The following is a 21,298-nucleotide window of genomic DNA, read 5'->3' as shown; positions in this document are numbered from 1 at the left end:
CATAACCTATTTTATCAGAGTAACTTCATGAACTATCAAAATCACAGCAAAGAAATAATAAAATCAAGTCATCAAAGCCTGATACGATGGCAGAGATGGTTTTTTTCTCTCCCTTTATAAGAGAGAAAAGGACTTCAGTCTCTCATCAGCTCAACATCAAACACCACCAACTTCCTCTGTGCAGATGGATCACCATGATGGAAGGTGCCACAGCTGTTCTGCCAAAGTCCTTATTTCTCAGAAGACAGAAATTCAGAATCTCTGACCTACATAACAAACTATTTCCCCAAATTTTCCCCACTGGTACTTGCATTTGGTGTCTTCTATCATCCTTCCATCTCTTCAGGAGGAGACTCTGACTCAACAGTAAGGACACAGAGTGTATAATCCAGAATCAGGAATACAATTACTGTTCAAAATAGCAACATTGCCCTTGAAATCAGTTGCTACTGAATTAATGACCAGATTGTTAGAGTGTTACCTCAACTTTGCCTTAGGCTGCTAATTAGCAAACAAGTCATTAATTCACTGGTAACAAGTGGTTTCTCAGGCATTATTGCTTCTGACATCTTTAATTCACCACTCTTCTTGGAAAGCTTCCCCAGACAACTTTATCCTCAGTTCTTTTCAAGTCAACCCCATGCCATTACCACCAGCACACTATACAACACACACAGTGAAGACAGAGGGAGAAAAACACAACAGAAATAGGGTAAGTTGGGTCATTAATTAGTACTCATGATACCTTGCCCAACTAAAGCCAAGTGGAAGGGAGTCCAAAGGCACAGGAAGTTCTGGATTTTGGTGTGGGTCTCTCATTACATGTAAATACACAATAAAATATCATGAAACCTGGAGAAACTTTGCTTCCACCATGGTACACATTGGAATATGCAATTCCCAATCTGAGGGCAGAGATCTGCTTTTATTTTCACTGCATTCTCCACGATAAAGAACTCTGAGTCGAAATATTTCATGTCCTCTGATGCACGAAGTATGTCTGAGGTTTGTTTTAACAGCTGCACAAATATCCACGCTTTTGAAAACAATCTGAATTTGGCCTGCCAACAAACCCTGATCTAAAGGCTTTATAAAAGCAACATTACTACAGAAAACAAGTGCTTTCCATGTAAAAATCGATAGCAAGAGAAACATTCTTAACAGACTACATGGAGTCTTTGGCACCTCTTCCTTTGCTATTCCAGTCTTTACTATTCAGGTCTTATTCTACAAATGCCCAAGTTCTACCAACATACCGTTGAAAAAATGCTCCTGCAGTTTTGAAGAGACACCGGTTTTTCAGTGCTAACAGAATTGCAATTTCAGTTCATTGGACTCATTTATTAGTCATGTCTCATCATGCATGAGAAGAAAGACAATACTGTGAACACTAGATTAGAACATCATTTTACTAACTGGGCAAAATGAAAATCTTATTTAGAAGCAGAATCTTAGTAACTGAACTTCAGAAAAAAAGATTTAACAGCTTGAATAAAGTATACAATCTAATAAATTCTCAAGATTTAAAATTTGGCTCAAAAAAGAATAATCTGGTCCAACTGGAACATTCACCCAAATCCATTGCACACATTCAACTTCTATTACCACATATCATATTCCTAAACCAGTAGGAGAATATACCTTGCTAGGAAATCAATGCACTCATGTAATCAGATGCTTAACAATAGGCCTTCGAGAATTCACAAGGAAAATGTTTACATGCTAAGGTAACGAGTGAAAAACTTTGTGAAGCAGAATTGAAAACAATCAGAAACTTTTTCTTCCAGTAAAATGCACACCATGTAAAATGAGACAAAGTTTAAATTCACCCATATACTTTTACCCTCTTTTGAAATACCTTTGAGGAAACTCATGCATTATAATCTCTTGCAGCAATATTCCAATTTCCTACTAAGAGCAACTTTATAAAAGTGAGAAACAGAAAAGCTTTTACTAATAACTCATCTCTTTGTTTAAAGATTATGGAACAGACTCAGTGCAGACAGAAGAAGGAACAAGACAAACCAAGCACTAAGGGAAGAATAGGACTGGGATGGAGCCAAATAATTTTGGTGAAGGTAACATCATTGCAGGGCACAAAAGCACTATCTTGAGATAAGGCTGTGGATGAGCTTCCAGCAATAATCAGTCTCTCATTTCCTAAAACTCTTAAATCCCTATTGCAAAGGCTCTGAATTTCAACACTAAATTAATCATTTATCTAATCTAATGGTAGGAGAAATCCCAGAGCAATTTTGTTTGAAAACTATGATGTCTTTACCCTTCTCCTTGGGCTTTACAACTGTCCATATAACTCCTGGGCACACTCTTTTGTTGAAATACCCAAGGCCCCATGGTAAATTTCAAGATTAACAAACTCAAGTATCACCACATAATTATTTTATAAACTTTCCAGATCTACATAAACAAAAAGTTAGTTTCTCTAGGTCCCAGTTAGTGTTGCCATTCTAACTAAGAGGTCATCAACCTCAAAATCTTGTGCAATTCAATAAAACCTTCATTTCCATGAGTACTGAAAGCAAGCCATAAATTCCCTGCTCTCAGCAGATGATCCATCTATGAACTTTCTTCCCCTACCCTCACTTTGTGGTTTTCTACTCCACAGTTCAGCCCAGGAGGATACTTACTACTTACTGGTTTCTCTAACATAATCACCTTAAATACTCATGTCCATTAAGTTTAAAGATCTTAGGACCATCAAATGAAACTCTTAGATAGTAAGTCCCATATGGAGTAAATCTCTTTGGCAGTTTCTCCACTGGAAAGCTGCCTTGGATTCAAGGCTGATCTCCATCAGGATAAGATACCAACATTCTTTATGCAGTCCTCTCAGCACAACATGCAAAGCAACACAGTCATCAGCAAGCAGCTTCAGAAACACTTCTGCAAACTATAAGGAGATCTCAGAGGGAAACTCAGCTTCAGAACAATTTTATCTTTTAACAGCTTCCTAATCCCCTCACCCCATTTCTGCAGCTTTACCTTTCAGAGATACACCCCCACCCAGGCCAATTCTTGCATCCAAAATTAACAACTACAAAAATAATAAAAAAAAAAGTGATAAGACAACCTTCACAAAGGAAAAGAAATAATTTTTTTTTTAAGAAAACAGCATTCTGGGGATAAATCTGGAGTGCTGCACTAAGCCATAACCTCTTTACTGATGTTTTTTTCCTTCCCCTTAACAGATTCAGGGACTGTAATAACATTTAATCCTCAGAAGCTAATCTAAATGTAACACTCAAAAGAAGACAAAGACAACGCAACAGAAAAAAAATTTGGCCACTGCCTTTTGGGAGTGCTGCTTTATCCCTGGAGCGAGCGCATTAATAGAGCTTGGAATGAAATGCCATTTTATTCTCTGTAGCAGGGAGGGGATTAGCAAGTTGTCTTCTCTAAACCCAGTCTGAGTCATGGCTCTATGAACACCGAGAAAAGGATGTGGAACGAAGGGAAGGGCAGGGAGCACTGGCTTTTTATTTACACGCTGCTTCCTTTGTGGGTGGTTACTGATGTGCACAGTTTGCTAAACAGGGAAAGAAAGAAGAAAAAAGTTCTAGGTCCCCTGACTTTAATTCTGTTGGTTAACAAAAGAGAAAAATAATAATGCACCAATTATAACAACATCATTGAGACAACATGTCCGTGGCAACTGTCCAATTCATCACAGCATGTAAGCAACAAGGGCAAGTTGCTTAAGGTGCTGAAAGCTGTGCTCAGTGGTATCTTGTTGCTAGGATCTTCTTCCTGGGAGAAAAAAACAGGTTGGGCAGAGCACAGAACAAAGGAGAAGGAGACACTGCGGTAGGAGAAACGTGGAGACAGGAGTAGCCGGGGTTCAGGTGAAGAGATGAGGAACAAGGTCCATTGCACAAGTCAGGCCATGCAGGCATCAAGTCTTGAAGTGGAAACCAAGAGCTAATGACTGTGTCAGTGATTTAATATGAAGCTCAGCACTAAGTACTTCACTTCTGTTTCTATAGAAAGGGAGATAGGAAGGTTTACTCACGTACCTCATAGGCATGCTGTGAAGGGTCACTGGTAGAAAGCTTGTACAATATTCCTAAATCCTGCAATGCTTGACAATCACTAAGGAGAGGACATGGTCCTTGGAACACGTGACCACTTGTGCAGAGTTGTAAGTGTTGACAAAAGAATTAAAGTCACTAAATGCCAAGAAAACACTGGGGGTTTGTTTCAGATGTTTCTTCTCTTTGCTTCAACATGGACTCTGAAAAACAGGGCACTCTCTGTGGAAACAGCCCCAGCCCTATTTCCCTCCTTCATCATCTCCGCTGACACACAACAGCAGAAGAGAACAAATACAGGGTAGATTGGTCTCACAAGGCACAAATGCCAGGTCTTCACAGTGGAACAGGGATAGTACAAGCTAGGGAAGAGACACTGTGTGAAGGAGATGGACTCTCCTCTGCAGATGGAGAAAGTGCCACTCCTGGTTTCCTTTCTTTAAGAAGCTGTCGTAGTCCAGCACTAGAAACAGGCAGACCTGTACTTCATTCATACTTTGGCTATATTCCTCTTCATGTAATTTTGCTGGAGTGTCAGTTTATTCCTGCCAACCAAACTACTAGATCTGCATAAATCAGTCTAACCTATCTTAACACCTACTGTGCTTGTATGTCTACTACAAAAGCACAAAACAGGATGAGCAAAACTTCCACTGAAATCACAGGATCTTGTCATTTATTACCATAAACAGGCTGCAGAAAGACTTGAATGTACAGTGCCAAACAAGAGAACCTCACAACACACAGACTGCAAGTCCTACCAAATGAGCATGGATGGCAAAGTAGGAAGGAAGCTTCCCTGACCCTGTCCCTTATCATGACCCCCATGTGAGGCACACATCCTGAAAAGGGTCACTGCATGCTGCTCTAAGAGACACACACACTGCAGGCTGATGGGGTAAAGCAATGATTCTTCCTGCAAGTACAGTTATCAAAGGGCATTATCAATCCCAGATCGTGCACTCCAATGCCCAGCTCAGCGCAATCCTGGCTACTGCTGGCAACTTCTGCTGTAAAGAAATAGAAGGTACGATGTTCACCTTCACCCTCAGTTTCACTGCTGCCACACGGTTTGTCCCTTCAAGACACCCCAGCCACGTTTTCTTCTCACAAAAAATTCACATTAGGGCAGGTGTCTCTTTTTGCTCAAAGAAGAAGCCCAAGGAATCTGTCCCTTTTCTGATGAATCAAGTTCATATTGCCATCAAATAGAAGAGCATTGTACAGTAAGGCCAGAAGCCAGGGACTGTCAAATGATAAAGGCTCAAAGAAAAGGGGAAGAAACCCCTAAGAGACCATAAACACATTCTCTGAATCTTAAAAGAATTCATTAGCATTTGTGCTGGTCTCAGCTACTAACCCTGATGAGAAATGGCTGCATTCCTGAGTTTCCTACATTACCAATCTTCATCTCCACAAGAAACAGAGAAGACCAAATGAAACAAAAACATCATGAACCCAACTTAAGACTACTATAAAAAATAGGTTAGTTACAGTCTGTAACAGTAAGCAAAGAACATAATCCTAGGTCTCAGTTGCTTCCTTTACCAAGTCACAAAGATAAATCCCCGCTACACATACTTCCAACAACTGATCACACATCTGCAGAAGCAAGTCCAAGAAAAGATTGAACTGATCAAAGACTGTCAGAATTTTCTGTGCTATGAATTTTCTAAATTTTATTTAAAAAGAGAATTTAGAATTCTACTACGGAAAACAGCATGGAAATGCAGGCAATGTGTTAGCTGCCTTGTTTTGGCTTCTTTAGCAACTTATTGCTTGACTGTCCAAACAAAAATGTGAAATTACAACAGGTTATGTGATGCTTTGGCTGCCAAACATAATTTTAAATAAAGACAGCACAATATAGTGCACATCTCACTAACATATTCATCACTACTATATTATCTATTTATGCAATTAAGTATTGTACAGTCTGGATTGGACCCAACCGGACTACATATGCTGCTGCTCCAGTTTACTGCATGTTGGCCAACTGTTTACCCAACTGAGATCTGAGTGCTGCTCTTCACAGTGTAATTGCTTTAGTCTCATTAATATTAAAGAATTATAGAAAATATTTTTTCTTGGACAGCTGTTATATAGCTTATTGTTCCACATGCACTGACAGTACTGGCAAATACAAAAACGGAATTTAACACTAAATATGCTCATGGCAAAAAGACAACATTAAAGGTCCACTAATTGTGCCAAGGCCAATTGAAAAGGCCAGAAAAATCACTGCACACATTCTAAGAAAGCACTAATGATAATTACAACTCTAGTTTGATTGAAACTTCCAGGGCTGATTTAGACTGTTTACGTTTTTCTTCCCTGGACAGTGAAAGCTTTAGACGTGGTGCCAATCTGCCTATTCCCACACACCTGCCCAATGTTGTAACATGTAGGTTAAATCCTCTGGGTCAAAGTTTAAACAGATTAGACATGTTCCATTGCCATTCTGAAAACCCTATTGAATATTCCTATTTAATATTAATTTTCAAAGTCCATTTCTTCCCCCTAATTCTTCCTTGCAAGATCTAATAACTTCATAGTAAACTCTGTCGAGCTTGGCACAGAAAGAGAAGATGGTAGCTTATACTTCCTCAGCCCTCTAAATACATGACAGGAGGTAACTTCACACTTTGTTTATGGGAATATCCAGAGACTACACACAAAGCATTATGAAATGCAACTGGAACTGCTGAAAAGAACAAAAATGGCTCCTCACTTTATCCACTCCTCTGCCTTGGCGGCTGCCTCCTGGTACTGCTCGGATGTCAGCTTGTAGATCTCTGCATTCTGAAACAAAGAACAGAATGTTCAGCTCTAAAAATTAAAGGCATCTCAGATCTTATCCCGTCACAAAGGTATCTTCTATAATTAATAATGATTTCCAACAACAAACAGCATATTCAGTTCAAAGAACACACAAAAAAAAAATGCTTAAGAGTCGATTTTATTTTCAGCAAAATGCATCACGGCCACTACACATCCATTCCAAGCTTCAACTTTGTGAAAGGAAAGAGAGGGAAAAGGTCACAAACAAACAACCGGCAGCTTTGGTTATTCCACGCAACCACAACAACAAGGTGTTTCCAGCACCGAGTTATTTTGTGCTCGGTAGTGTTTTGTTCTCTTCTTTCATTAATTGCTGTGAAGGATCTTGCAAGTTACTGACATGCAAGTATCAAAATTGGCTGCTAGCACTGGAAAATCCATTTTACATTTCAGTGCTTCTACTTACATTACTTATTTTTTAAAAGAAAATTATGCAGCCTGTTTCCCTTTTAACAACACAGGGAGGCGTATCAGATATCAGTTAAGGCGCTGCCAAACAGAGTCTTGAGTGTCTTGCTGCAGGGCTTAAGAGGTTTGCATTAAATTCTCCTGAACTTGCACAGAAAGAGTTTTAGCTCACAACTCCTCAGTCAGAGGAAGAATTCCTCCCCTTGGCTGCACTTAGGAGCCTCCCAAGCATGAACAGCAGGAGGGAATGGCTGCACACCTCCACTGACTGCACTACAAGGTCTTGTGTCACTAAACGACTGGCAAAGCTGCTTTAAGCAAAGCCTCTGGACTCCATAGGCAATTGCCTCACTCAAAGCTCATCTGCAAGGCTCTCGGTCTGAAAAGGCAGAGCAGAAAATATGCAATAATCAATCAAAAAACCTGACAAAATGGTATTGAAAGCAAGGACAGCTATTCATTTAGGGCCAGTTCTAGCTGCTACCTCGTCTCTCCCCAAATTTGGTCATTTTATATAGAATACTATTCTTTCCCTTCTTCATTTATTTTCCCATAAATGCAGCTGTGGTCCCGCGCATGATGAGACGACACATACTGTTCAGTGGCTGGAAAAAGGAAAGGACAGATATAACTCAAGTACTATTAGTGGTTCTGCCACTTGTGCAATCTTGGGCAAGTCACCATTTTCCATCTGCAAGTGAGGGATAACAGCTGCCTGTATCTCTGAATTTGTGTGAAGCTCAGCTAATTGGAAGGTTTATACAGGTTTTCAGAGCTTGGGCTTCAAGGTGCTATATTTAAGCTCTTTATCTCTGGAGCCTGAATTTATGTCACATACCAAAAAAAACCACAGAACAGATTTTGCTTTTCCAAACTTTGACCTAGGAAACAAATTTAAACTGAGAAATAATGGACAACTAACCACTTCAAAATGCATTTTGCCAGTAAATTATCATTAATGTTTTTGTTTACTTGTTACATAATGGTTAAATTTCTACGCTATTAAATTCATTTTTCTCTTTCCTATATTGAAAAGTTCAGCTTTTAGTGATGCCTTTTTCTCTGGCCTGTAAACAGACCTCATGACTTTCAGCTCCCTGCTGTTACTTATTCACACATGAAACCACAAGACCTGTGCTTCATTAATTAAATTTGCCATTAAAAATTAAATAATGTGAATAAGTAGATGTAAGCGTTATCTCCACTGGGCTTCATAGGTCTCACCGTTTCTCCAATTACTACCCAAGCAATTTTCATATTTCATACTATCTGATTTCTCAAAGGGACTGGATCTGAAAGATCAAAATGAGAGAAACTCGGAAAAAGAGAAAGCAAGGTAGCAAAATTAAACATTTTTCAGCAATAGGAAGTAGCCCCGTCAGATACTATTAGCCCGCAGCACTCGGCAGTGAAACAGCAGCAGGAGAGGAAAACAGGAACAAATATGTTGTATGTGAGACCCAGCATGAGGCTGTGTTTAACCCACCTAAAGAAAGGAAAAATAGCCAACAGAATCATTTGCTGGTTGTACTGTCAATTAAAGTGGTTGTGGCACAACCTTGCCTAGTTTATTAGAGAGAGTTCAACTGTCCAGCACTGCAGTCAGGCTCATCTTCAACAACATCAACTACAAACACAGACAAAAATAGCCAGGAAAGAAACCCGTGGTTTAGTTCTGGATCCTAAAGCTGCTAAAAGCAGGAAAGTGAGAGTCTGAATGGAGGGGCAAGAACCTCAGTGAGGGAAAGGAGGAAAGGCTTGACATCAAAGCAATCACAAGGCACATGGCACCACACAAAGATTGAGGAGGGGCACAGAAAACTTCCAACCTGCAGCTAAAGCTGCTGCGTTTAAAAAATGAAAAGGAAACATCTTTGCATGTGGTTCAACTGGGCCTCTTGCCTTTGGATTAGACCTCTTTGCCACCTTCTTTCCCCTCCCCCTCATCAAAAACCTAAAAACCAATGAAATAGTATTTCCAATGCTATGAATCAGCATCTTTAAATTCTTCCCCAAGTAATAAAAACAGGGGCTTACCATTTAAATCTGAGTTTGTTCAACAAGCAGACTTTAATTAAACAGGTTTTCCTTGGTCTTTAGGCCCTTTCCTACCTTAGGAAAGCCAATTCCCTTTTGTCCTAAACACTAAATGAGCAAAAAATGGGCTAACTGGGCAAGAGAAGGGACTTTCAGCATGGGCACAGTCACAGCAGGTTCTGTGATTTGGTGTTTCTACTTACAGAGGATAATTTTCCAAGTATCCTCATCTATACGAATTCGGAGGCAAGATCTGCTTCATTTTCACGATTTTACCTAAAACACCATGGCAGGAGATAAGGTTCCAGAGGCCTACAACAATCTAGGCCTTTATAATAAGGTTGCAAACGAGAAACCAAGCCAGGAATCACCTGAGCAGTTCCCCGGAACTTCAGCAGAGCTGCCCCCATACAAGGGCTATTCAGCAGGATCAAGGTGTGGTATTTGCACTTGAAACAAAGTCTGAGCTGCCCGTAATCTTAGTGAAGTCCTTTATCTTCATAAAACGATATTCAGTGGCACAGTAAAAGAGAGAACATTCCACACAAAATTACAAGACATCAATGCTGCTTTTAATTTACTTTCACAATATTTGATGCTTGAGATAAAATGGGAACTCACAAAGAAAAAGTTGAACATGAGACCTCAACTATTATTAAATAAAGCTCCTGGCAGTCTTAGTTGCAGAAATAAGTTTAAAAACATGACCAAAGGACACCATAAGGGCTCAAATAACAAAAGACACAGAAAGAATGAATGAACCACCTAAAATGTTTCACTTCTCTCAATAAACTGAGCCTTAGGGGAGTCAACTTCAGAACATCACAGCTTTGTCATATGGGGAGAGAGCTCTCCAGAGAGGACAAACAAACTAAACAAAGAAATGTTAGTTTGAAAGATTTTTCCCTGCTATTAAATGATGGTTCGTAGCAAATAATAAAAACACCAAGAAGTTATAAAAATACATAACTAGAGCCTAAAGTGCAACAGAACCATTTATCTTTACCCTACTGCTTTTCTACAACAGATTTGCTGCTATACCCTTGCTCCCCGCTCTTCCCAAAACACCCTTGCGCTAAAAATTCCCCTTCCAAAGGGAATCAATTTTAAAACTCAGAACTAAATTTGGAGTAATTTTAATTCAGCATTCCTCCTTGGCTGCAAACATGCAGAGAAACCTCAACACTCACTACTACACCCTCGCTACACTGCCCAGGCCCTTTCCAGAACATATAGCAAAGAAACTAAGAAAACAATATAGCAGAAGACTGAGTTCTCAGGGTTATTTCAGGAGGGAAAGTAATTGAAGCATAAAGAAAAAACCCTGCCAGCTCATTCTCACATTGACATTAAACCACATTCCTTACAACTTCAGTGAAACACACGCTACTTGCAGTAACATGTAAAGCAGAAAACCAAGAAACTCATGCATGAGGAACTAGAAATTAATCAGGTCTTAGGTGAAATTCTTTGTGAACATCAAGCAGCAGCATTAAAAACCTGATACTGGGACAAAGATTTCTCCATCAGGTTCAGTCTGGGTCAATAGATCAGAAGGTGTCTGGATTAAAAAACAACAAAACTCAACCACCATCACCACAGGTATCTTGAGATATTTTGACACCTCAGAGTATAGAAGCTTGTCAGTGGTCACAGTGTTTAAAGATACAAAGAGGATTAACAGCTGTTGAAATGCTGCCAGCCTAGATGAATGCCAGTGATAGCTCTGATGAATCGGAGCAGGGCAGTGGAGGCCTTGACAAATGCTGCAGACGACAGCCGGGGGATTAGATGGTACAATCTGCCTCACACCTGACAGACGTGTTGCTTCGATCCCCTCTCTGACATCCACGCTCGCCAGCTTCCAGCAAACCTCCCTCTGCAAGCCCCACTGGAGCCAAAAGCAGCACAAGAGGCAGTGCTGTGAGTGGGAGAATCCCCGGTGTGCCCCACGAGGAGGAAACACTACGAGTTTGGGAAAGAGGTAAGAAAAGCAGAGCATACTTCTCGTGTATCAAATGTCAGCTGGGAGACATTCAAATTCTTGCTTCCAGCTGCTTCTGAAGCCAGAAATAAGACCTCATGCCATCCTGATAAAGCAGCACAACTGTCGCCTGCCCACACGAGCCTGGGGACGGGGAATGTGCATGTGCCCTGGATGCAGCTGCTGCCACGAGGAACAGGGGGAAACTACAGAGAAGCATTGGCCAGTGACGGCCTCGGGAACTGCCTTTGTCCCCAGCAGTGCCCAAGGGAAGCAGAGGTCCACCGGGTTCCCCACACCTCACCGGGTCGCTGGTTTGCACACACTATAAATCAGGCTGTTCGTTCTCATCACTCAGAAGTCTCATGCAAATGGCTCCTAACACGTTTGAAAAATTACCCCATCCACCTGCATCCCTCCCGCAGGTACAGAGGCAGATGAGCTGAACCGATCTGTTCACTGGACGACCCTTTGGATCTGTTAAAATCAACCCACACAATCAATCACTGCTATCAACTTTGGTCCAAAACAGGGAGTTTGGGAATTTCACAACACACTGCAAGAAACAATCTCTTCACCTCCTGAGCTCGCTCCTCTGGAGTTCCTGCTCAGCCCATTTGTTGGTATCAGCCAGCATTTAGCTCAAAGAGATGGTTCACATTCCCTCCCTCCTATCAAGTGCACATACACATAGAAGCCAATTAACAAGGAAGAGAAACATGCACATAAAGCATACCATGAGAGCATAGAAGTTAAGGGTTAAACTGCTGTTTGAAATTTCATATGCCTTTTTTCTCAAAAGATAACAGAGGAAAAGATGCAAGCAACTACAAACAGCTTGCTGATACAGAAAAAAAATAAGATTTTTTTTTCAGCCAAAGCCAACTTCTAAACACAGCTCTGTTGTTTGCTGTTCATGTGTGGGTTCATCTACTCCTCCCGCAGAGACCAATAATGAAATGAGAGCATTGAATTTGTGTCATTCTATTCTTTCCTTCGGCAATAAGCTGTGAGATCATAAATTTTGGATTAAGATTCAGAAAAAGCATAAAGAGAACAGTGTCCACAGTAACAACACAGGCAAGTTAAACTAGTCATGGGCAGAAGCACATTCCTCTTTGAACAGATCTTCTCATGACTGCAACATTATCCTGAGTTGAAAGTAAAATATTAATTCTGTAGCATATCTAGAAAGCTCCTCAAAGATAAAATCCCATTGAATACCACTCTCCACAAAGCTTGAGGAAGGCAGAGCTGGGGAGAAGGACCATGGCTGAGTTTATCCTGCAGGTAACAAACTAGGCACAAAAAGGTTAAGCTAAAGCCTCTAAAGCACACAGTGACTCAAACAAAGCTACGCATCCCAGGACTTCCCAGAACCAGGTCTCACACCAAGATGCTCCAACTAGATGAAAAAGGGGTTTACAGACCCACACTGATATCCCACACCAGAGTCAGACTGTCTTAATGAAGGTACCCTGGGAAGAGCCCAATTAAAACACGTACCCCACAGCAAGATGGTATTTGGGACTTTTCCCAAAAGCTTCGTGTGCCTCACTGGAAACATGCAGAAAAGCCTTGTGTTATCTTCAAGTCAGAAAACAGCCAGCAAAAAAAGAAATTATTTCTACAGAGGCATTTAAAAGGGGAAGAAAGAGAAAAAAGAAAAACCATTTATAGGAGGTTGCTTTAAAGCACACCGTTCTGAAAGACTACAAATAAAGCATTAGTAATTCTTTAAACACAAACTCTAGAAAGTAAAAGCACCTTCAAAGAGAAAGGCCATAAAATGCCAGCAGGCAATTTGGGCTTTCTGACAAGGACAGCAACAGCATCGTGAAAGGCCCAGATTAATGCCAAAACTGTTGTAGGAGAGTATCACCCCACTCTGCTCCTAGCTGGAAGTTTAAGATAGGAGAGAGAAATCTAAGGTGAGGAATTCACAGTAAATGCCCAAATCAATTATACCTGACAAGTGCAGGTAAACAGGCTTCCTAGGCATTGATTAAACATCAACAGTTTTCAGCATCTGCTTCAGAGAAGCCCCAGACCTGGTTGACCTGCACGGATTATGTGGTGCCCGTGGCATTAAGGGCATGGCACCATCTGCTAAACCCCTGTGCCCATGCTGGGCAGCTGCACAACTAGTCCTGCAGTGATACCTGGGCTCTACCAGGGGATCCACCACACAACCAGGACGAACTCTGAGACCACAGGACACTGCTTCTAACAACTGGCCACTGTCCAAAAGAGAGCAACAGGAGCGCAGAGAATCAACGCTAAGGGAAGGGGCAAAACAGAGAAAGAAGGGAATTGCCAGAATATCAGGAGTGCTAAGGAATGCAGCTGAAAGTTTCACTCAAAGGATGACCAGCACTTCCAAGGGGAAAAAACCACCAAACAAAATTGGCAGCCATCAAGTACTTGTCATACATTAAAAAAGATACTAAGTACATTCCCCTGTCAGGCCTGTCACAGCAGCTTATTTTGGGAAGGGAGGAACATTATAGCTAAGGTTTGATGCCGTCATGCCAAAGCTGGTATTTGACAGAGCCTCCAACAAAACTCCCACCACCTCGGACAGGCATGCTGCAGTTAAAACCCGGCTTTCTCTGCTGAGAATATCCCTAAGTCCCATTTATAAACTGCAGCAGCTGGCCCAGTTAACAGTTCCTGTCTCAATTAAAAAAAAAAAAAAAAAAAGAAGTTAAATTAATGATCCCATCCTTTCACATAACAGGTAGCTAAGGAATGCAATACACTGGATTCCCAGAGGAAGACAGAATAGGAGGGAGCCAAGGCAGCAGCATGTGTAAGAGGACTGGAGAACACTGAAGAAAATGCATCACATCCATACACTTGCATGGGTAAAGGAACTGCAAGGAAGAGAGTCGCTGTAAGAAACAAACAAAAAACCACTGAAAAACAGAAGTAAGCCAAAGCCTGGAAGTTCCACCCCCTCCCGGGGTTTTTCCTCTACCCCCTACTACAAATTATTCTCCATGTGCAGTTTCCAGTAAATCAAGCTTTGTGAAATAACCCCGACATGTGCAGGGCTGAGAACCAGCCAACAAGCAATGATGAGATGTCCCTGGAATGATTAAGGAAAACGCAGACATCTCTCAGGTTACAAGGAAGCCTGTTGTACTCTCCCCTTGGTGCATATGCAATGCTGCAAGCACTGTTCTGAAACCTCTGATATTCAAAGGCTCATTTGGTTGACAAGGAGCCTGTGGATTCGTGGACAGATTGTCACACAAACTGTCAGGTTTTTAGAGAGACTATCAGACCTTTCTTTGCCTACGTTATGGAGCACATCAAAGACACAGAAGATGAACCAGACGCAGACTGCACAGATCTGACAGAATGGTGGGTGTACATATTCAGAATACTCTACTGCTGGGGGGGGAGGCTTAATGTGAATAATCAGGGGCTGAAAGTTCCAGAAATGTGACAGTTTTTGGCAGCGATTCCCATCTTTGCATTTATTTATCGAAGGGAGAAAAACTGCCATACTAGAGGCAAACTTGGAAGAGGAAGAAAAATTGTACCAGCAGCAATTTATTTTGCCACCATACTTTTTCTTTATTATTATTACTCCCAGAGCATTTTCTGAAGATATTTGTATTTTCAGTCAAGGTTCTCTCACTATGCTTGCAGGCTCTCTTCTCATTTTCTCCTGTAGGAGAGGCTGGTTTAATGATTACAGCCAAAAAGACCGCTAGGACTTCACAGGTCACTGTACACAGTTAATGACACAGACAAATCCGTACTTTCAGAAGTGCCTGCTGGCTCAGGGCTCTGTCTGGAGATGCTCAGGAGCTCATTATTCAAAACTTCGAGCTCAAGTTATGGGTAATCAGCACATCTGAAGAAATACACCATACCCGGACAACCAAAAAGTGAAGAAACAAAAGCTATTACAGAAAATACTAACCTTAAGCACTAAGGTCTCACTTTTAAAATGGGGACATTGTTCACTTATCTTCCAGTGAGCTAGAAACCTTAGTTAATGAATACCTGGAAAAAGTTCCTAGCTCCACAGATGAAAAATAGTATTACAAAGGATAACTTTATATCATTCCTCTTTATTAGTAATACTTGGACAAACATTATAAAGCAATGGTATATTTATTTTACAGGTGGCAAAAAAAAAAAGTTATTAGGCTATTTCTACCAAGAAGTATTGATTATTACTTAAAAAGGAAAATAAAATGCAAAATGAAACACTGATAACAAGAAAAAGAAAGTGAATTAATACAGATTCTTTTGGCCTGCCTTTACAATACCAACATCACATAACCTCCAGTTCTCCCTGCAAGGCATCAGTTATTCCCCAGAAAGGAATACTCGTATCTTTTTATATTTATTTTGCTATTTAAAAGATTGAAATTCTCCCCACAGTAAACAGAAAATAAATACAATGCTTATCCTAAGATAAAAAAAACCAAGGAGGACAAAGGAGAAAGGATGGTAAAAGGGATAAGAAAGAAATCAGAAAATATTTGCAAACAATTTCCTTTCCATCATTTGACAGTCTCATTCTCTCTGCTTTTAGTGATCTTCTTTTTCACATGTTTTTAAATGGAGCTATTTTGCCTCCTCTGAAGAGGACAATGCATAGAAGAGACATCTCTGTAGCTGGCAAAGAGCTTGTGAACTCTCTAGAGAAGCCCAGAAAGGTCGCAGAGGAATAATCAGGTGGAGAGGCATTTTTGCAGCAGAGTTATTGAGCTGTAAATATTAACATGAGAATCAAACACCCCAAGAGAGCAGGGGCAGCCACACGATCGCTTCATTCCCATACTCTGGCGAAGACCACTGCTTTGGTCACAACCCTGGGGCATGATGTCACCCGTGGCCTTCGACAGCTTTTGGTCACCACCAGCTCAGTATCGTACTTTCTTTACAGAACCCAGGCAGAGGAAAAAGAACAAGGCATGTCTCACTTTTAACCCGTTAAAGAATAATGGGAATAATTACTTATTAAGATTAACGCTGAAAAATCTCATAATGCCTTGCTGCCAAGGAACATAAATGGAAGAATGTCACATGTATGGTGTACCATACACTCTTAGATACAAGCTAAATCTACTCTCAAAATTTAAATTCTAAGCACAGTCTCTGACAGTAAGGAATATTACATGCAAGCAACAAGAGACACTGACCTTAGCACTAAATGAGAAAGAAATAAAACTAGGCTTAAAGTTCCAAAAGAAACACTTTGGCATGAGCATCCTAATTAATCTGGAATTTGTTACTATAGCTGATAAACTCTGTAGCAAGAAAATTCTTGGGAAACAGTGTTACAGTGGATTTTCTCCGGCTTGTGGAAACATTATCAGTATTTCACCTATATCCACTGGACAAGACCAAACAAAAAATCCAAGCCCTTCAACCGGGGACAGCTTGAGCTTAGACAACAGGAACACAAAGAAGAGACAGAACTATGCTTTTGCTGGGGAACCAGAGGAGAGAATAAAACCAAGCACTACAAACACCACAGACCTGGAGCCAATTCCTCTCTCCACAAAACAAATGAACAAACAAACTTAAAACCCAGCACTGTCCTGTTTTCAGCCAGCAAGGACAAACACTGTGTTCTTCACCAGGACATCCCGTGCCTATCACAGAAATCAACAGCTAGGACACTGTTATGGGGGATTTTTATTGTTCTTCCTGCGACAAACCCTTGTATCTAACTGGAAGAAGAGTTATCTCAGTGCCACATGAATGAGGGATTAGCCATCAGGCAGTAATGGCTTTTTGCTGCTGCGAAAGGAAGCTGCATCTCAAAAAAATTACCTAAAGGTGAAAGGTCTCATATACTACATTTAATTCCCTGAAGAGCCAAAGGAAATTTTGTGGTATACATAACTATTATGAAAAACTAAGTTAAAAAATGCATATATGCCTGCCTGGGCAGGCACACAATACAGCATTTTTACACACCCATCCAAGTCGTCTTCTCTGATCAAGAACCACAGTCCAGTCAGCTCAAAGCTTGCTGCATGTCAGGGCAAATTAGATGATTTGTGTAGAGTGTCCAGTACATCATGAGACATCTCTAGGGGAAAAAAAAAAATTCCACAATCCAGGCACTCCTCAGTTGACCCAGGCGGGCAAGCTCACAGCAACCTTGCAGCTTGAAATTATGTAAGAAAAAATTTGGCTTCTGTTCAGAACAATGGAGAGGGAGAAGGAAGGAGAAGGAATTAAGCCTTTTTCCTTATTAGAAGACTTGAAATGCAATAATTGGGAAGGAGAAGAAAAGCTAGCTCTTCTCGTAAAATAACCTAGTTATTACAAGTCTTCTCAGACCAGTGGCTTACACTTTTATCTCAGCTCCCATGTTTTCTTCTCCCATCTCTTGCTCCTCTATGGCCTCTTGGGGACCTGCACAGATTCAGTGGACTCTCCCGGCATTTCCTGCCTCTGTGGCTGTTCCTCACTGTTGCTGTCCTCTGTGCAGGGCAGTATCTTTTATCTGATGGCCATTCCACTGGTCAACACCCACCAGGGCAACCTGCTCTCCGCATTTGTCAGGGTTCAGCTCCCAGACAGTTCTAGTGCATATGAGATGTATCTTTCCTATTTTTATCAACAACAAAACAAAATTTAGTATTATTTCATTTTTTTTTTTTTACAGTGGGGCTGGAATGCAAATGGATGAGCTAGGAAATGTTCATTTGAGTCAAGGTGTTTAATGGTAAACTGCAACTGGGATCATTTCAATGTATGGGCAAACCACCAGCTAAACCCAAAACCAACCAAACAAAAACCCACCCCTCGTCATCCCAGAATCAGGAGATTCTGCAGCAGGCAAAGCAAATACCATTTGCAGTGGCTGAAGACCTCATGGCGAGCCTGATGGTACACATCTATTTAAAAACATTAAACATGTTATTTACAAGCTTCTTCTGAGTCACCCTGGTCTCTTGGGAATGTGCATTATATGTTCAAGAAATTGGAGTAGCTCTTTTATTTATGTTTCTTTAAAATGACTGGCAGATGGGGAAAAACCTTCAGAGAAGTGGCCCCAGGCTGTCATGAAACATGTATTTAACACACCCACAGTAAACTACTAAACACACTTCAGAAGGTACAGCCTCTGTAAATATGGAGTAGTTCCTTTTTAAAGTCTGATCTCTGGACTACTTAATTCAGCACAAATTTGAGATGTTCTGTGGAGTCTGCTCAATTTAAAGAGTAATTATTAGCTATATTTTCCATTAACATGATGACAGTATATTCTATAAGGGCAGAGCCATAATTTTAAGAACATTTTCAAAACATTGGCTTTACTTTTAAGTCACAGTAGTAAAGCCTTTTTCCTGCCACATGTGGAAGAACCACTGTGGGCTGAAATAGAAATCTCAGATTCCCCAAAGTCAGGGTCTTACACAAGTGGATTACACACACACAGGAAAGTTTGGTCTACCTGAAACAATTTCCAAGACTAAGTCTAAATCCAGAATATCCCAAGAGAAGCACAAGCTTCAATCATCCAAATCCCAGCAGACATACAGACTCCAGCCTAAGGTCTGGAACATATTTAATCAATTCACTCTGCTAACTCTCTACAGTTTCATAAAATAGCCAATACTGCAATAACAGGGCCAGAAATTAATTGTACACTGGTTGGTGAATTACACGGAAATAACAGGCAGCACAGGGTGATGTAGTTGCTGTTGAGGTGCAACTGCACTATAGTAAAAACAGGTGAGAGACAGACAGTGCATGTGTGTACACATGTGAGTACTTGTGTGTGTGTGTGTGTGTGTGTGTGTGAGTGCTGTTTTCATCAGAAAAGTAGCACTGGTTTTATTGGTGACAGTGCTATCTATATATACACACATTTATAAATACCGATTCTGCTTATAAACAAGCGTGTAAACAGCACAAAGAGGGAGGAAACAGAAATTTAAACTGTTAGGCAATAAGAAAGTGAATGAAATGAAGGGAAAATTGGGTTGAATAAAAAATGGCAAGGGAAGGTATCAAATATTAGATAACGAGGAAAGCTCTCAGAAGTGAGACAAAAGCACCTCTTGTTTTGCTCTTTTTGGACTAGACTTGACAAATACTCCGGTGTTCAGTTCTAACAAAGAGACAAGATCACATTCTAGGTCTTTTTGTTCTGCCTTTAACAAGTCTTCATAGTGATACACTGATGAGACCAGATACCAGATTGTTATCTAAATTCAGCTGCTAAATTCAGTGTTAAGACACTAAGTTCAAACCACACATTGCCACATTTATTTCACAAGTCGAGCCTGAGGATGGATTCCTCCAAGATGAAGCAGCCCATAAGCATCATTCTCTCCCTCTGCAAAGGTACTCTAAATGCCAGGGAAACAAAATCACCGTACGGCTCTGACAGTTCACCCTTCAGCACACAGACTGCAAACGCATCTCTGCACTAATCGTGCAGGCTGAAGAGGTAGCAAACACTTAACTGCTGTTTGCATAGAGGCTGCTTGTAATTTGATGTAATGTACTGTACATCAGTCAACACATACTGAAGAGAGAACATACACATTGCAGAGAAGGCAGAGAGGCAGTGCCGACATCGAACACATTTTAGTTACCCTATTATGGATGTTCTTTGAGTTCATCAAATTAACAATCAATTTATCTGATCTCTAAAAGCTGCTGTACTGAGGTGTATTAACTACTAAACTTCGCATGCTTTCAGCAAAAAAGGCATTAAATGGCTGAATTGAGCACAGGGTACTGGAAGTCAGTTTGTGTGTTGGTCAACAGCAACAAGGAATGAACCTCTCCCTGCAGACGGTGAGACGGCAGAGGAGCATCAGCCTCCTCTAGATACTGTTCAGCCCCAACGGATACCCGCGGAAAGCAGAAATCAGGGATGCTGTCCTCCCTCCTCCACCCCCAGCATGACATTTAATGTCTGAGAATAACTGAAAAGAGGAAGAAGATGGGGGGTTGGAACCAGTTCAGATGACCGTTCACAAATTTAACACGCACACAGGACAGGATCTTCCGTTCTCTAAATATCGAAGGCTGTGCCCTGAGAGACTGACAGAGCCACTGCCACCTGAAAGGCAGCGTCCACACAGCCTGAGCGACTGGGAAGTGATCTGGTTGATTAGGACGGATCTTATCGGCCTATTTCAGAAAACTACACTGGGAATTATTCTTCTTGTGTTCACAAGATTAAATCAACAGTTTGATGAACTGAGTGCTTTGCTGTACTGCTCCACTGGCCTGAAAGGCAAACTGATTTTTTGGATCACAGCTGTAGGTTCGCAGAAAGCACCGGTGCGTTTGTGAGAGGAAGGGTTTGCAGAAGGGGCAGGAGACGAGAACGGAACAAAATAGATAAGAAAAAAAATTGAAATTTTAAAGAATATCGTAAGGTTCAATTATGGTGATGGGTACAAGAAATTCTTCTGAAAGAGAAACACATTTTTTTAGACCAGAACTTCATTTCACACTAGTTCCTCCAAGTACACAGAGCACTGGCTAGAGCAATAAGCTGGTGGCTGGCAAGACAGTGACTGGAGGCAAACAAAGTAGCCCTTACACACACAGCAATAGCTCACATGCAGCCCCAAGACATTACAGGTCATTTTATTGAGGAAGCAAATGGTGTCAGTGACACCTGCCAGGACACATCAACTCATTTAGAAAAGGGCACTGAATCTTTAACTCCCACTGAGAGGGCAGAGGGTTCAATTGAAGACAACACCTCAACATAACTTGCTTTTTCAAAGGTAGGTGGATGCCTCCCAGGTCTCATGGGTACAGACAAGCCTGGGATCCCAACTCAAGGAATGCATTCCTCATCCCCTTCAACAGAAATCCCCTGCCACCTTTTCCAGGTGACATCGGTTATGCAACCCCCCCAGAGCCTGCTTTAAACTGATGATGAAGACCCAACATGAACATATTGCTCTGGAAGGCCTTTTTTTTTCCCCCTCCAGGCTTCTATCACTTTTTTCTGCAGAAT

General features: G+C 41.0%; 1 protein-coding gene across 5 annotated transcripts in view; it reads right to left on the bottom strand.

Moving 5' to 3' along the window:
- Positions 1-21,298, bottom strand: part of CHCHD6 (coiled-coil-helix-coiled-coil-helix domain containing 6) — a 109,667-nt gene that overhangs the window by 46,178 nt on the left and 42,191 nt on the right. For all 5 annotated transcript variants that reach the window (XM_017820676.1, XM_017820677.1, XM_017820678.1 and 2 more), the window contains one exon: positions 6,781-6,851. In XM_017820676.1, the coding sequence (XP_017676165.1) occupies positions 6,781-6,851 (71 nt within the window). The remainder of the gene's footprint in view (positions 1-6,780; positions 6,852-21,298) is intronic.

Source organism: Lepidothrix coronata, unplaced genomic scaffold (assembly GCF_001604755.1).
Source record: "Lepidothrix coronata isolate B3197 unplaced genomic scaffold, Lepidothrix_coronata-1.0 Scaffold84, whole genome shotgun sequence".
Taxonomy (NCBI): domain Eukaryota; kingdom Metazoa; phylum Chordata; class Aves; order Passeriformes; family Pipridae; genus Lepidothrix; species Lepidothrix coronata.
Note: the sequence above shows the minus strand (reverse complement) of the source record. Positions and strands in the feature narration are given on the sequence as shown.